This window comes from Phyllostomus hastatus, unplaced genomic scaffold (assembly GCF_019186645.2).
Source record: "Phyllostomus hastatus isolate PE091 unplaced genomic scaffold, TTU_PhHast_1.1 phas_contig_58, whole genome shotgun sequence".
In the NCBI taxonomy this organism is placed as follows: domain Eukaryota; kingdom Metazoa; phylum Chordata; class Mammalia; order Chiroptera; family Phyllostomidae; genus Phyllostomus; species Phyllostomus hastatus.
This window is the reverse complement of record NW_025333916.1, coordinates 24,380,775-24,397,087: the sequence shown is the minus strand read 5'-3', so window position 1 is coordinate 24,397,087 and position 16,313 is coordinate 24,380,775. Positions and strand designations below refer to the sequence as shown.

The following is a 16,313-nucleotide window of genomic DNA, read 5'->3' as shown; positions in this document are numbered from 1 at the left end:
TAGTTCTGTGAAATATGCTCTTGGTATAAAGACAGTTTTACTTCTTCCTTTCCACTTTGAATACCTTTTGTTTCCTATTCTTATCTGGTTGCTGTGACTAGGATTTCCAGTACCATGTTGAATAAGAGAGGTGAAAATGGACATCCCTGTCTTGATCCCAATCTTAAGAGAATGCTTGCAGTTTTTGCCCATTGAGTTTGATGCTGGCAGTGAGTTTGTCATTATGGCCTTTATTATGTTTAGGTATGTTCCATCTATTCTGACTTTGTTGAGAGTGTTTCTCATAAATGGGTGCTGGGCTTTATCAAAAGATTTTTCTGCATCTATTGATATGATCATGTGCTTTTTTTTCCTTCATTTTGTTTATGTGGTGTATCACATTTATTGATTTGCAGATATTGTACCAACCTTGCATTCCCAGAATAAATTCCACTTGGTCATGGTGTATGATCTTTGTAATGTATTGCTGAAATTGGTTTCCTAATATTTTGTTGAGGATTTCAGCTTCTATTTTGATCAGGAGTATTGGCCTATAATTTTCTTTCTTTGCAGTGTCTTTATCTGATTTTGGAACTAATATAATGCTGGTCTCATAAAAAAGAATTTGGGAGTCTTCCCTCCTCCTAAACTTTTTGGAATAGTTTGAGAAGGATAGGAGTGTTTTGTAAAATTCACTTGTGAAGCCATCTGATCCAGGACTTTTGTTAGGGATTTTTGGATTACTGCTTCAGTTTCATTAGTTGTAATCTGTCTATTCACATTTTCTGATTCTTCCTGATTCAGTTTTGAAAGTTTGTGTGTTTCTAGGAATTTATACATTTCATTCAGATTGTCCAATTTGTTGGCATATAGTTCATAATATTTTCTTATAATCCTTTGTATTTCTTTGGTGTCAGTTGTTACATCTTCTCTCTATTTCTGATTTTATTTATTCGGTCCTCTCTCTTTTTTTCTTGATGAGACTAGTTAAAGGTTTGTCAATCTTATTTATCTTGATTATTGTTTCAAAGAACCAGCTCTTGGTTCTATTGATTTTTTGTAGTTCTTTTTCACTCTGCTTCATTTATTTCTGGTCAGATCTTTATTATTTCTTTTCTCCTACTCACTTTGGGCTTTGTTTGTTGTTTTTCTTTTTTCTCTAGTTCCTTTAAGTGTAAAGTTAGATTGTTTATTTCAGATGTTTCTTGTGGTAGGCCTGTAATGCTATGAATTTCCCTCATAGGACTGCTTTTGCTACCTCCTGTAGATTTGGGGTTGTTGTGTTCTCATTTTCATTTCTTTGAACATATCTTTTGATTTATTCCTTGATCTCATTGTTAACCTATTCATTGTTTAACATGTTATTTAGCCTCCATGTATTTGTTTTTTTCTAGTAATTGATTTTTACTTTCATACCATTACTGTCAGAGAAGATGCTTGATATGATCTCAAACTCCTTAAATTTATTGAGACTTGTGTTGTGTCCTAACATGTTGTCTATCCTAGAAAATGTTTCATGTGCACTTGAAAAGAAGGTGTATTCTGCTGCTTTGGATGACATTTTCTGAAGATATCAATTAAATCCATCTGGTCTAGTGTGTTATTTAAGGCTGTGCTATCACAGTTTTAATTTTCCAGATATCTTTTTAAAACTTGCTTGTGGATGCATTATCTCTTATTTCTCTGATGATATAAAATAACTATTATTTTTATTTCTTGGCTTTCTTCTCCTTGAATTGCCTATTCACCTGGAATTCCTCTGTTTGTGTAGGCCTCCTTCTTTCAAGTCAGAGACTTCCTCAGAGGCCTGGTGTTCTTTGGCTGGCTGTTAACAGTTAAGAGTAGGACATCAGAATATTGATTAGAAGCTCTGTGTCATTATGCAAGCTTATCAAATAGTGAGCGAAACTTTAAGGGTGACCCAGCCATTTTTTGGCCACCCCTCCTAACTATCAATATATTTAAGACTTTTCTTTTGCACTTGTCCATTTGCCAGAGAATCATGCTTTCATCTCATTTGTGAGGGTATAAGTACAGCTTTGTGCATTTAGAGGACTGAGTGGAAAAAGGGAACTAAAGGTATCACCATTTGGTATGAAGAATTTCACTTCATGTCCATATGCTTTCCTGGCATCTGAAATCCAGAGTTCCTTTCTAAAACATAAACCTCCAGTCATTTGCCAGGACCAGGAAGAGGTTGCACTCACACTGTGCTCAGGTTTGCAGGAGGGAATCAACCAATCCTGTTTTCAGCTCTACCTATACCACTGACTTTATGGGCTCCTGGTGCCTCCAATTCCTGCAACCTGCTGAAGTCTATAGCATGAATCAGTTTGCTTCTTGACTTTCCACTGACAGCTTAAATTGCAACTGTCTTAGACTGGTGCCATTACCACTCTTCCATATGCTTTCCTGTTTCCAAAATGGTGTCATTTTTGCTCTTCCCCCATCTTTGAGAATTAATGCATTTTTAAAAAATAATCCTTTTAGTATCTTCAGGAAGAAACAAATAAATGTGTATATTCAATCTGCTATGCTAAACCACTGTTTCTTCTTTTTGAAACACTGCCTTCTCTTCTCACCTGCCACTATTTGGTCTCCTACCTCTCTGGTGCTCTGGCCCAATTTTATTCACTGGCTTTTCCCTGCCTGTTCAACCTTTAAATGTGGAGGGCCCTGGGACTTGCTCCTGGACATCAACTCTTCTTTATATTCCTTCTCTAGATGACCTCACTTGTGTCAGGACTTATCTACAGCAAGGAAGACTTTACTTCTGCCTAATGGACCTCTCCTTTTTATATTTCTAAGCATTTCAAATGTAGCAGAATTCTTTTTTAAAATTTATTGATTTTGTTTTAGAGAGAGACATTGATTTGTTGTTCCATTATTGATGCATTCATTGGTTACTTCTTGTGTATGCCCTGACCAGAGATTGAAGCCACATCATTGGCATATCAGGATGACACTGTAACCAACTGACCTACCCAACGAGGTCTCCAAATGTAGCAGAATTCTTCATCTCCTGCCCCAAACTTGTACCCTTTAAAGGCTGCTCATCCTTCTATCTTCCATTTCAGTTACTCAAGCTAAAACCTGAGTCATCCTTGATTCCTTTTTTCTTATTCTAAAAATGCAAGCCATCAAGACCCATCAAGTCTACCTCCAAAATATTTCTAGAAACCATCCCTTTCTGCTAACACTAGCAGAACTACCCAAGCCATCATCTTTTGCCTGACCTCCTACAATAGCCTCTTCATGGCTCCCTTGCCTCACCTTCCCTTCTGTTCCCACCTCCTCCTTCTCACCTGCATACATTATCTTCTCAGCAATTAAGGCTATCTTTCTGAAAGATAGATTATACCACACCTCAGTTTAAAACACTCCAAAGGTTTCCACTTCACAAAAAGCCCAGACAGATTCCTTATCTTGGTTTACAAGGACTTGTATAATTTCACCCTTCCAAATTTCTTTAATTTCATCTGTACTACCTGCCTCCCCCAAACTCTAGCCACACTGACTTTTCTGAACATGAGAAGCTCAATCCTACCATTGGGTTTTCACAGCCTCTTTTCTCTATTTGGAATGTTCTTCTTGTCACTTAAGCCTCAGCTTAAATGTCACCTTCTCCTGGCTGGCGTAGCTCAGTGGATTGAGTGCGGGCTGCAAACCAAAGTGTTGCAGGTTTGATTCCCAGTCAGGGTACATGCCTGGGTTGCAGGCCACGGCCCCCAGCAACCACACATTGATGTTTCTCTCTTTCTTTCTCCCTTCCTTCCCTCTCTAAAAAATAAATAAATAAAATCTTTAAAAAAAAAAGTCACCTTCTCAGACTATCCCTGACTACCATGTCTAAAGTATGAATAGCTACCAAGTCACTCTATTTGCATCACTTTCTTTTCATTCTCTGTCTATGACTTAGTACTAGCTGACTTTTTTTTATACTTTATTTACTTATTTACTTGCTTCATCTCTCTCCTGGAATATAAGCTTTATGAGAGCAAGGATTTTTTCTATTTTATTCAGAGCTGTATTCTTAACACCTAGAACAGTGTCGGGTATGTATTGTTGGCACTATTAACTTAGCTAAGGGAGAAAACAGAGTAGTTTACTGAGGAGGAAAGTCAGAAATTTATAAGTGTTATAAAGAAAGGAGGTGATCCATGGAACTTATGTTAATTAGGCATAACTAGCATTCTGAATAGAAACAAGTCTATGTACATAATTGTACATAGTTGGCAAGATTTCTTAAGCTTCACACTATCAAACTATTGAAAGTTGGGGCTTTGTGTGAGGGGTGTGGGGCATGGCTGTCTTGTGTATTATAGTATGTTTAGCAACACTTCTGGTCTTTGCCCTTTAGATGCCACTAGGACCTTCCCAGTTGTAACAACTAAAAATGCCTCCAGACATTGCCAAATGTCCCCTGTGGGATAAAATGCTCCCCAGTTAAGAACTACTGGGCTAAGAGAATTTCTACTGCACAATGGTCAGGAAGGGGTCTTCCATTAAGTCTGATAAAGGCTTGGCATCATAGAGTCATTCAAAGTTTGTTTTTAATCAGCTTCGGCTAGTTGGAGCCCATGGCAATGAAACACCAGTTTCAACAGTTTCCAAGCGAATGCTGTGGTGAGGGAATGTGAAATCTAGGGAGAAATTTTATGAGAAGCATGGTCTTAAATTTATTAACAAACAATTAATTAGCTGCAATAAAAAAACAGTAAATATACAGTAAAGAAATCAGGCAACATCTTAACCAAGTGACCAAATTTAATCTCATTTATGGTGGACAAACATCATGCGTCTGCAGAGCTGGTCCCCTAAGAACATATGTTATGGTATAATAGCTAAGAATGCACAGTCTCTATTTCAATCACAAGAAACCACCAAACAAACACAAAAATAAGACAGTTCTATTTTTGGAAAGTAGCCCTAACTGGTGTGCCTCAGTTGGTTGGGCATCGTCCCACAAAGTGAAAGGTTGCAGGTTCAATACCCCATTAGGGCACATGCCTGGGTTGAGAGTTTGGTCCCAGTAGGGGCACATACAAGAGGCAACCAATCAATGCTCCTCTCTCACATCTATGTTGCTCTCCCTCTCTTTCTCCCTCCCTTCCCCTCTCTCTGAAAATAAATAAATAAAATCTTTTTTAAAAAAGCAGCAGAGGCCTTTGCTGGTGTGGCTCAGTGGATTGAGCACTGGTCTGCAAATCAAAGGGTCACCAGTTCAATTCCTAGGCAGGGCACATGTCTGGGTTGTGGGCCAGGTCCTCAGCTCTGGGAGAGGGAACCACACCCTGATGTTTATCTCCTTCTTTCTCCCTCCCTTTCTCTAAAAATAAATAAATAAATAAATTTTAAAAAATAGTACTGGGGGTGCTGTATTCTTTTAAAACATCAATGTTATAAAAGACAAAGAAAAACTGTGGGAACTGTTCCAAATTTAAAGAGCCTAAAGAGGCATGACAAATAAATGTAACATCTGACCCTACACTGGATCATGTACTGGGGGAGGGAAAATGTTGTAAAGGGGATTATTATTAGATCAATGGACAAAATGGAATGTGTAAAAACCAGGGTGAATAAAATATTATAATAAAGCAAAAAAGGAAAAAGGACTCATGGACATGAAAAAATTATAATAAAATTTTTTATAAGTAAAATTTTGAAGTTATTAACTGTATATGGTTTTGTAACAGAACATGTTTTTCTTAGGCAATACACACTGCAGAATTAAAAGATAAAAGGCATATATATATATATCTTACCCTCAAATGTTTCAAGAAAAAAAAACATAGTTTATACAGAAAGAGAAAGAGGGAGATTAAGTAAACGAAGCAAATGGGGTAAAATGTTAAGGATAGTTGAATCTGAGTAAAGAGTATACATGTGTTTATAATATTTTTGTTTGAAATTTTTCGGAGTTTGAAATTATTCTCAAAAAGCTAAAACAAAAGGATTGGCTTTGGAAAACAATTTGATTGAAGGAATCTAGCAGGTTAAGAAAATAACAATATTCTTATGGTACAATTAGCCTGGTGGAAATATCACAGAAACTCCCTCCCACAGGTTACCACCCACCCTCCCAACCCGCCCCCCAAAAAAGAGAAAACCTACATTTAGTACCCACGTTACTAGTTTGTGATCCTGGAAAAGTTACCTAAAGCTTCTCTGGGCTTCGGTTCTTCCAGAGTGCTTTTGGAAAGATCAAATGAAAGAACGCCTATCAAAGCCTTTCTGGCTATATACCACCATATACATTTCCATATATACGGAAAGTGTGCAACAATAACTAGGACTAGAGCCATAAGTGCGCTTTTTTTTGCCATTCAGGTCGTGGCTGCTCTACTGTCACTTTTCCAAGGCAACTTTTTCCCTGGATTACATCAAGGGACGTACAAGTAGGCCTGGCCTGACCTGCCCAGGTGGCTACCTCAAATGTCCGAGAGCGCAGGCGCGGAGCCAGACCAAGTTTGGGCATTTCTCTCTGGCCCCACCCTCTCTCGAATTCCGTCGCGGGATCGCCCTGGAAACGCATTCTCGGGGAATGGGCAGCCGCCAATGGGAAGGAAGCGAGTGCCACGAACCGGCCAATAAGGAGGGAGAAGTGCGGGGTTTAAATTTGAGGCTGGGCCTGCCTCTCCCAGCGTGCTGCGAAGGAACGGTTGTTGGTCTGTGTTGGGTTCAGTTTCCTCGCTCGTCTGGGGCTCCCGTTTTCTGCTTCTTCCCTCTGAGCTGCAACCTGGTGAAGAGGAAGCCATGGCGCTCCGGGTCACCAGGGTGAGCTACTGCGGACGGTGAACAAACGTGGTCTTTCTCGCTTAGTGTTCTCAACTTGCCTACCGGAGCCCCCCGGGCGGGAGCAGTCCAGGGCAGAGACTTGGGAAGGAAGACAGGGGTGTCGGTGGGCCCCTGGCATTGTAGGCGAGTTTGGAGGTTTTACCGACGGAAACTGGAAGGTGACGGAGAGAGCTGGATGGGCCTTGGATGAATATTGAGGGGGTGCGGGGCAACGGAGGAGGGTCAACCGGCAATCTTTTCTAAAAGGTAATGGAGGCCCCCCGTGCGGGTTCCCACCAACTACGTTAACTCCCTTCCGGAAGGAAAAGAAAATGCCGACAATTGAAAACATTTTTTCAGTTCCTTTCAAATGGAAATTCGTGGTGTTTTAGTACCAGTGGCAATAAATGGGCAAGTCCCTCTATATGTGAGTGAAGAAGTTCAGGGAGGAAACTGACTTGTCACGGTCTTAGCGTAGACCCTGCAACCCGGGTTTCCCGTGGTTCACAGTTGACTTCCCTCCGGAACCTCTCTTTTGGCTTACTTTAACCCCTGACTTAGTCTAACCTGGCTGGGCCAGCTCTCAAAAGTGGCCTCGCTTCTTTCAGAACACGAAAATTAATGCTGAAAATAAGGCCAAGATCAGTATGGCAGGCGCAAAGCGTGTGCCTTTGGCCACTGCTGCAGCCTCCAAGGTCGGACTGCGGCCAAGAACCGCACTTGGAGACATCGGAAACAACGTCAGTGAACAGCCACAGGCCAAATTGCCTCTGAAAAAGGTAACTATCTTTCTGATCCAACGTATCTTTAGAAGTCCATCTTCCAACTGTGACCCCGGATTGAGAAACATTACTTTCTCTCTCATTCATCCACAGGAAGCAAAACCTTTAACTGCTGGGAAAGTTATTGCTAAAAAACTACCAAAACCTCTGGAAAATGCACTCGAGCCTGAGCCTGAGCCTGTGCCTGTGGTAGAACCAGCGCCGGCGCTGGCGCCAGAACCTGAGGCTGTTAAAGAAGAAAAACTTTCACCAGAGCCTATTTTGGTAAACTTATTTTTACTATTTTAGAGCCCGTTGATTTTTTTTATTTTACGAATCTCATTTTACTCTAATGCATGCAATACCATTTCAATAAATAGTAATAATAATAACATTTATGGAGTACTCTGGTAAGCACTTTAAATGCTTAACTCATATCTTTTACTCTTAGCTAGTATTATTCTGTTTTGTAAATAATGACTTAGAGAAGTATTAAGTATGATCTAGAGACATATCAAATCGGTGGCACATGCTGCATTCAAACCCAGGTTTGTCTATGCTTTTTTTTTAAATCTTCACTTGAGGATATGTTTTTATTGATTTTAGAGAGAAGGGGGGGGAATATTAATGTGAGAGAGAAACATTAATCAGTTGTTTCCCCTGTCTGCCCCAATCAGGGCTTGAACCAGCAACCTAGGTATGTGCTCTGATGTTAATCGAACCCACAACCTTTTGGTTTATAGGACGATGCTCCAACCAACTGAGCCATTGGGCCAGAGCCAGAACCTATGCTTTTAATCACTTTGTTGATAGTATTGAGTAGTAGCTGCCTGGACCAAAGATTAAGCTATCTTTGGTACAAGCCATCTTTGACCAGAATTTGTTGGCTGAAACATAGATTATTCTCTTGAATCTTTAACTCATTAATATAGCCACTGAGTAGTTAATAAGCCTATACACATAATGGGTGTAAAGCAGAAAGAAAATGTAGCTCTTCAGAGATTAGGTAAGAAGACAAGTTAACAGCTTCAAAAAACTGAGTATTTCTATTAAGTATTAGGTAAATGTATCTACTGTGAAGGAAAAAAAGGCCGTCATCCTTCAAAACATCTTGGATATCAACTCCTGAAGATTTGCCTAACTTCCCCCACCCCAACCACTGTTCCTAGAACCAGTTTCCTTATTCATTTTAAGTTCAAAACCCCTTGAGAACATCATAAAGTTAGTGGCTAGCACAGAGTTTGGCTTGAAGAAAGTGCTCAATTAGTGAACAATGGGGTAACTAGAGTTTGAAGGAAATGGTTAATGAAATCAGTTAATAATAGTTAGGACAGAACTTGTATTCTCTTGAGCAGTGACAAGTGGTCCATGTTTTGAAATAAAGATGAAAGACTGACTTGCCATTCATTTGGATTAATTTCACGTAACACTGATAAAGACATTTATTACCAGTCTACTTTGGAGGAATGTCCAGAATCCGAATTTATTTACTTCTCTGTTTTTCCTGTTAGCATTTAGGTTCTGCTGACTTCGAGTTGGCATTTTACTTTTCATATTAATCACCTCCTAAAGAGAAACTGAATAAATATAAAAGATGATACTTGATCTTTAAGGAAATTAATTGCATGACTATTCAGCAAATGGTCTCTTGAGCTGGTACCAATCTGATCTTTATTCTTAGATTATATGCTCCTTTTTGCTATTAGCTCAAAAGGTCTCTCTGTTTCAAGGTTGATACTCCCTCTCCAAGCCCAATGGAAACGTCTGGCTGTGCACCTGCAGAAGAATATCTGTGTCAGGCTTTCTCTGATGTAATTCTTGCAGTGAATGATGTGGATGCAGAAGATGGAGCTGATCCAAACCTTTGTAGTGAATATGTGAAAGATATCTATACTTATCTGAGACAACTTGAGGTCAGTATTATGATTAGAATCTGCTTTTTCTAAACTGCATCTAGATTTATTAAAGATATTTGCCATTAACAGTTTATAATAATTCAAGCAAGATGTGGGAAAAACATTTCTTACCAGTAGATTCCACTGGCAGATTCTCCTTTATGGAATACCCAAAAAAAAGTCCTGGCTGGTGTGGCTCAGTGAATTGAGTGCTGGCCTGCGAACCAAAAGGTCTTAAAAATAAATAAATAAATAAATAAACACTACACAAACCAATGAAGTCTTAATTTACTATTTTTTTAGAAGATTTTAAAGTGAAAGTAGATACTACCATGCATGGCTCTTTCTAATGGAAAGTCTACAGATTGAATGATATATTTATATCCATCACAGTTATAAGCTAGCAAGTCCTAAACTCTGGACAAACTATAATCACCCCAACACAAAACATTTTGGTTCAGTGTGGCTGTGAAATTGTTCTTTGTGTCCAGGAAGAATACATTCAAAAACTAAAGTTTTTGGTTTTCTTTTATTTCAGCCCACTTCTGAAACTTCATTAGTGGCATTTGTCCTCTCCCCGCCAAAGGGAAGCATTCTATATGCTAACAACATAAGGAGTAGAGCTGTCAAACTTACCCAATTTTTCATGATGCATACTCTAACCCCTGGCATCATTAACATTTTCCGTCTCTTGCCTGTTTCTTTGGGGCATCTCTATTTTCTACACAGTTGTCCTCTAAGATGACTTCCTTGCCAGGACCAGCCTTCTGCTTTGAGTTTCTTCTCCCTTTTTAAAGTTTGTATTCCAATTTTGGAGGAGTAGATTGAGCAGATGTATGTGCTGGTCCTTGATCATTCACTCTCCTTATGTGTGGTGTTTTGGGGATTTAACTCCCTGGGCAGGAGAATGGTAGCCCATGGGTTCGAGCTGATCTGAGAGCTGCTGCTATTTTTCTCTTTCATAAAGCTCAGATTCTGGGTTTAGAACCTAGGTGAGAAGATGGGAGATGATAGGGTATCTTTATTTGGAGAGGTGAGTGGGTACAGAGCGTGGGCCAGTAGGGGGCAGTGGTGAGTTGAACATAAGAGCTGCCAATATGAAAAATTTGTCCCACTGTCATACTTAATGTTTCCATGCTTTTTGTAGTGACCACATAAACAGTTAAGGACTGTTAGAGATTCTAAATGCCCCAGAGCTATTCTGATAACTAATATTTCTCTATCTCTCTCTGTTGTTGTTTTTTTAGATTTTATTTTTGTTTATTTATTTTTAGAGAGGGGGAAGGGAGGGAGAACAAGAGGGAGAGAAACAGCAATATGTGGTTGCCTCTCATGTGGCCCCCACTGGAGACCTGGCCCGCAACCCAGGTGTGTGCCCTGACTGGGAATTGAACCGGTGATACTTCGGTTCACAGCCCACATTCAATCCACTGAGCTACACCAGCCAGGGCTGGTAACTAATATTTCTGATCAGAAATATCACATGGAGTGTTGCTTCTGAAAATCGGCGTTTCTTTTGCAGGAAGAGCAGGCAGTCAGACCAAAATACCTTCTGGGTCGGGAAGTCACTGGAAACATGAGAGCCATCCTAATTGATTGGCTGGTGCAGGTTCAAATGAAATTCAGATTACTGCAGGAGACCATGTATATGACTGTTTCCATTATTGATCGGTTCATGCAGGTGAGCATAATTCAGTAATTGAGGGTTCTCTCTTCCAGGGTCCTAGCTGAGTCATAAAAAAAAAGACCTTTTCAGCTAAAATCTGTTTTGGGGGATAGACTGTCATAGAAATTTTGCTCTGGGAATATGTCTTTCCCACCTCTTTCATAGCTTGGTGTCTCCTTTTTCAAATACATATTCATCCAGTTGAAATTGCCATTGCAGAATAATTTGGTGCCCAAGAAGATGCTGCAGCTGCTTGGTGTCACTGCCATGTTTATTGCGAGCAAATATGAAGAAATGTACCCTCCAGAAATTGGTGACTTTGCCTTTGTAACTGACAATACCTACACTAAGCTTCAAATCAGACAAATGGAAATGAAGATTCTGAGAGCTTTAAATTTTAGTCTCGGTCGTCCTCTACCCCTGCATTTCCTTCGGAGAGCATCTAAGATTGGAGAGGTATAGATCTCTTGAGAAACCTTCGATGTGGTACATTAGAGAATACTGCTGACCAAGTAGATACAGTTCAACTGACATACCTAACTACATGGGGAAGGGATAAACATTTATTTCCACTAAGGCTGTATATTAATATTATTAAGGCCTTCCACGGGTAGTTGCACTTGAGAGTTTATAGATAAACATAGCTACAGTTATGGGCATACTGGTTATTGCCAAGGCAAATTTTTCTGACAGCTCAGTGACCTTTGTGTGGATTTTGTTCCAGGTTGATGTGGAGCAGCATACTTTGGCCAAATACCTGATGGAACTAAGTATGTTAGACTACGATATGGTGCACTTTCCTCCTTCTCAGATTGCAGCGGGAGCTTTTTGTTTAGCACTGAAAATACTCGATAATGGTGAATGGGTAAGTTCTGTCTCACAGATTTAGGTTGCCCTAAGTTTATAAGTTGTAAATAGTATTTTCCTGAGTACAGAACTATTTTCACTAAAGGACAGTTCAAATGGTTCCTAAATATGGCATTGCAGAGGGAATGATTAAAGATGATATCCTGTTTGTGATGTCTTCATAAAATGCTTTCATTTCATTACCTGATTTCATCTTTCTGTATCCCTTTGAGAAAAGTAGAGCAACTGATACTCCTTATAGATGGAGAAGTTCAAGCAGGTCCAATGACGTACTAGAAATTCATTCATATTCATTGATTCAACAAGAATTCCTGTATGTGCTACTCTAGGTCTAGGAATAGAGAAAGTAGGCCTCAAGAAATTCAGATCTAGGTTTGCAGTGGACAAGTCAGCAATTACAAAAGTGTATTGGTTTGAGCACAGGATATGAGAGAAGCATGAAGGAGGAGTGTCTAACGAAAGAGGGGTCTTAAGCTTGTCTTATATTTCAATTATAATCAGTCATACGGTATCTATCTCCCTACCTTCTTGAATAACATCTAGAAATTTTGTGAAAGTCATTATTGATGAGCATTTTTAACATGAACTTTTGTTGTCTTAGACACCAATTCTACAGCATTACCTGTCATACACTGAAGAATCCCTTCTTGTTGTTATGCAACACCTTGCTAAGAATGTAGTCATGGTGAATCGTGGGCTTACAAAGCACATGGTGAGTCCATCAGTGACACCTCGGGAGGCTGTGGGGAAAGTGAAAATAATTAAGACTTCATGCCTGCACGTGCATAGCTTATTTTTAAGAACTTGATGTTTTACATGAATATCGATACCACTGGATCTTATGTTTTCTTCTTTTCCTTCATTAATTACTACGCTTTTCTCTTGCAGACTATCAAGAACAAGTATGCCGCATCTAAGCATGCTAAGATCAGCACTCTAGCACAGCTGAATTCTGCACTAGTTCAAGATTTAGCTAAGGCTGTGGCAAAGGTGTAACTTGTGAATTTGAGTTGGAGTACAGTAATATCTGCAAATACAATTGGCACCATGTGCTATCTGTACATATTAAATGTTACATTTACTTACTTTTAATAAAGCTATTGTCCTTTTTAATTCTTATACTTTAGTTCATTTGAATATAACTACTTCCTACTGTAGGGTACCTTAAAAGGTGTCTTAAGGATATGGTGGGGAATATAGGATGTAAAAAATGCTTTCAGGTAACCTGGAAACCCAACTAATATATATAATTGTTGCTTATGTAGTTCTTGTTTCATATACCTGACTTTTACTTTATTAATAGGAATTACTGAGGTCATGAAGGTGTTCAAAACTCTTTATTTCCACAGAGCATACTACATGTAAGCCCAGTTATCTTGGAGAATTCCTGCCTTGTTCTACTTCACTAAAAGTCTACTTCATACCTAGTCCCCCTGTTTTCTATTTCTTCTGGTGGTTGCTGCCATAATTCTAGTAACCTACTTTTACCACTATTTCTTAAGTTATCAAGTTTAGTATCAACTTTTAACTTGGAAAAAGTAAGAACTCTAATCTATATTCTAAATCTACTTGACTTTTTGTTTTATTGGTTGAGACAATAAAAGAGGCTCCTTATTAAACATACAAAAGTATCTAAAAGTTCATTTTACCCCTCCCCCAACTTTCATCCCTACATCTCAATCCCATCCACCTGAACTTTGGGATATATCTTTCCCTGCCTTCTATAAACATATCATGCGTGTAAATTGTTGTGGAGATTTTAAAAAATGCAATTGTCCTATTTACTCAGCAATTCCTTTCAACTTGTATAGGCCTGTATTTCAGTATTACATTTCATAGTATACTATAATATAGTCAGTCATTCTGTTGACACTCAGATTGCTTATTTTCTTGACCACTGTGCTGTTTATTTCTTTATTTTAATTGTATACTGTGCTGTCATTATCATTAAATACCATGTCATTTTTTAACACATACTGGGTTCTCCCAGGAGTGTGTGTGTTCTCACTTCTAGTGGATGCTGCTAGATGACTCTCAGTGTCATCAGCAATGTACAAAAGTGCTTGTTTTCTCTGCAGTCTTGCAAGAACTAATGGTAATCGTTCTCTTCAATTTCCATGAATTTGGCAAAAAAATATTGTTTGTTGCTTTAATTTATACTTCTAATGGCTACTTGAATAAATTTTTGTTGTCTACTAACTTATCAATATGCAAGGCATTCCTGGCTTGTTATTTGCCCTTTGAGTGTTAACGCTGCTGTTTGCCATGCAGATGTTTAGTTTTTATATTATCAAATCTATTTTTTCTGGAGTTGCTTTTGGATTTTCATTGTTAAAGTCATCTCCATCCCCAAACCATAAACATCTTCTAAAATTAAAAAATGTATCCATTTAGACTTGTAATTGCTGTGGTATGAGGTAGGATTCTTTTTTCCAGATAGTGCCTATTCATGCCAGTACCATATGACTAAAGTCATCCAGTCCTGCTGAACTGAAACATCAATGCCCATCTACTGCTCCCTGGTCTACTTGTTTTTTTTAGTGATCAACTTAATATAAAACTATATTATCTGGTAAGATGAGGCTTTACTATTTTTTAAATATGAGGGGGCAATTTTCAAACACACATCAACTTTAAAATTAGGTTTTTCCAAAAAGCTTTTGAAATTTTGACTATATGTATATTATGTATACAGTACCTTATGTCCTAGGTTGAAACGGACTTACATTGTCCCTACCCAGAAGCATTTTTCTCCAAGTCCTGTTGCATATCCTTGAATAGTGTTAGGATTTAATTATATAATTGCTGCACTTTTCCTGTCAAGTTTTGGGGGGTTTTGTCTGTCTACAAATGGTTTTAGCACCAGGTTCCTCACAAACGTGTGTTGCATGACAGGTTGTCAAACTTATTATCTGAGGGGGGTTTAAATTATACTATTTATGCTATTACAGTTGTCCCAATTTTTCCTCCTTGGCCCCCTTCACCTGAAGTTTATTATTAGGTTTAAGTTTTCTGCCACTATTATGAGTAGAATCTAATTTATACTTTATTTTTTATTGCTCAGTGTATTTTTCTTATCCAGCTGACGTGAACTTTTTTACTTGCTTTTTTAGTAGCGTTTTCTAGGCCTTAAATTCAAAACTTGTATTTTTCAACATTTATGGTATTTATTGTATTAGAACATCCAAAATAATCATTGATAATAGATAGATCTCTGACTTGTTCCTTCATTGGACATCTCAGGTATTTTTACCATTTAATATTTTTGCTTGTTAGTCTTTAAGTGATCTTTATATGTTTTTCTTCTATTCATTTAGAATTATAGGCAAAGCTGTGGAATTTCATTTATTTTTTCAGCTTATGATATCATTAGGGTTTTTGTCTTTTAATTTGATTATTATCCTTGTTACAGGTTTCCTAAGGTGAAATGAATTCTTGCTCATGATACATAGATTTAATCTGTTAATGTTTCATTTTAAAAATTTTGTATCTCATGTGGGAAATTGGTTCAGTTTTTGTTGCTACCATTTTTGGGGTTTTCTCTTAGTTGACTAGCTTTTAAAGGTGGATTAAAGAGATTTTCATCTTCAAGTCTTTATAATTTGAAATCCTTATTCATTCATTGAAAACTAAATTGACTATAAAGTTATTTGACCTGGAACTGTTTAAATGGTAGTTTTCCACGGCCTTTTGGTCTATTAGAGATCTTTTTTTCCATTTCTATTATCCATCCTAGATTTTTACAATTATAACTGTAGAGGTGCATGATTAATTTTTCTGTATTATAGTTTATTTTCTTTATCATTCCTGATATTAAATACTTTTGTTTTCTAATCAGACTTGGCCAAGGTATTGGTCTATGTCAGTGTTACGAAAGAATCAGCCCTGGCTGGTGTGGCTCGGTGAATTGAGCCAGGGGTCTGAGAACCAAAGGCTTGCTGGTGCAGTTCCCAGTAGGCACATTTCTGGGATGGGGGCTAGGTCCCCAATAGGGGGCACTCAAGAGGTAACCACACATTGGTGTTTTTCTCCCTTTCTCCTTCCCTTCCCCTCTAAAAATAAATAAATAAAATTTTAAAAAAGAATCAATGGTGTTAAAAATATCTACCATCTTTGTTTCATAGTTTTAGCTTTTATGTTCATTCTCACCATCTGGTTTTCTACTGGTTATTTTCTAATTTAACTTAAATACTTAATGTATTTTAATAATAAAAGCATTTACATTTTCCTCTGAAAGAAATCACTTGTTTCTGAAATAGTCCTTTTCATCATTTTCTTATTAACTTATGATTTCTTTTGAGGTTCTTTTTGGAAGATTATTTAAGTGCTCATTTTCTAAGTAGTTTCTTAAAATTTGTCAGGCCCTTC

The 16,313-nt window shown here is 38.1% G+C and overlaps 1 protein-coding gene across 1 annotated transcript; it reads left to right on the top strand.

Annotated features, from left to right (window-relative positions):
* The first annotated feature begins 6,599 nt into the window (after positions 1 to 6,599).
* On the top strand, positions 6,600 to 13,919 carry CCNB1 (cyclin B1). The gene is made up of 9 exons (XM_045848000.1): positions 6,600 to 6,756; positions 7,365 to 7,535; positions 7,632 to 7,802; positions 9,248 to 9,430; positions 10,935 to 11,093; positions 11,298 to 11,534; positions 11,803 to 11,943; positions 12,547 to 12,657; positions 12,834 to 13,919. The coding sequence occupies exons 1-9, from the start codon at positions 6,736 to 6,738 to the stop codon at positions 12,939 to 12,941; spliced, it is 1,302 nt and encodes a 433-aa protein (XP_045703956.1). The 5' UTR covers positions 6,600 to 6,735; the 3' UTR covers positions 12,942 to 13,919.
* Positions 13,920 to 16,313: the final 2,394 nt, after the last annotated feature.

What these genes read in the sequence shown, in the direction of transcription:
- CCNB1 (XM_045848000.1), top strand. Translation starts at nt 6,736, where the DNA reads ATGGCGCTCCGGGTCACCAGG. An exon ending in TTTCACCAGAGCCTATTTTG is followed by an intron (nt 7,803 to 9,247) that starts GTAAACTTATTT and finishes CTCTGTTTCAAG; the next exon opens with GTTGATACTCCCTCTCCAAG. An exon ending in TTATTGATCGGTTCATGCAG is followed by an intron (nt 11,094 to 11,297) that starts GTGAGCATAATT and finishes TTGCCATTGCAG; the next exon opens with AATAATTTGGTGCCCAAGAA.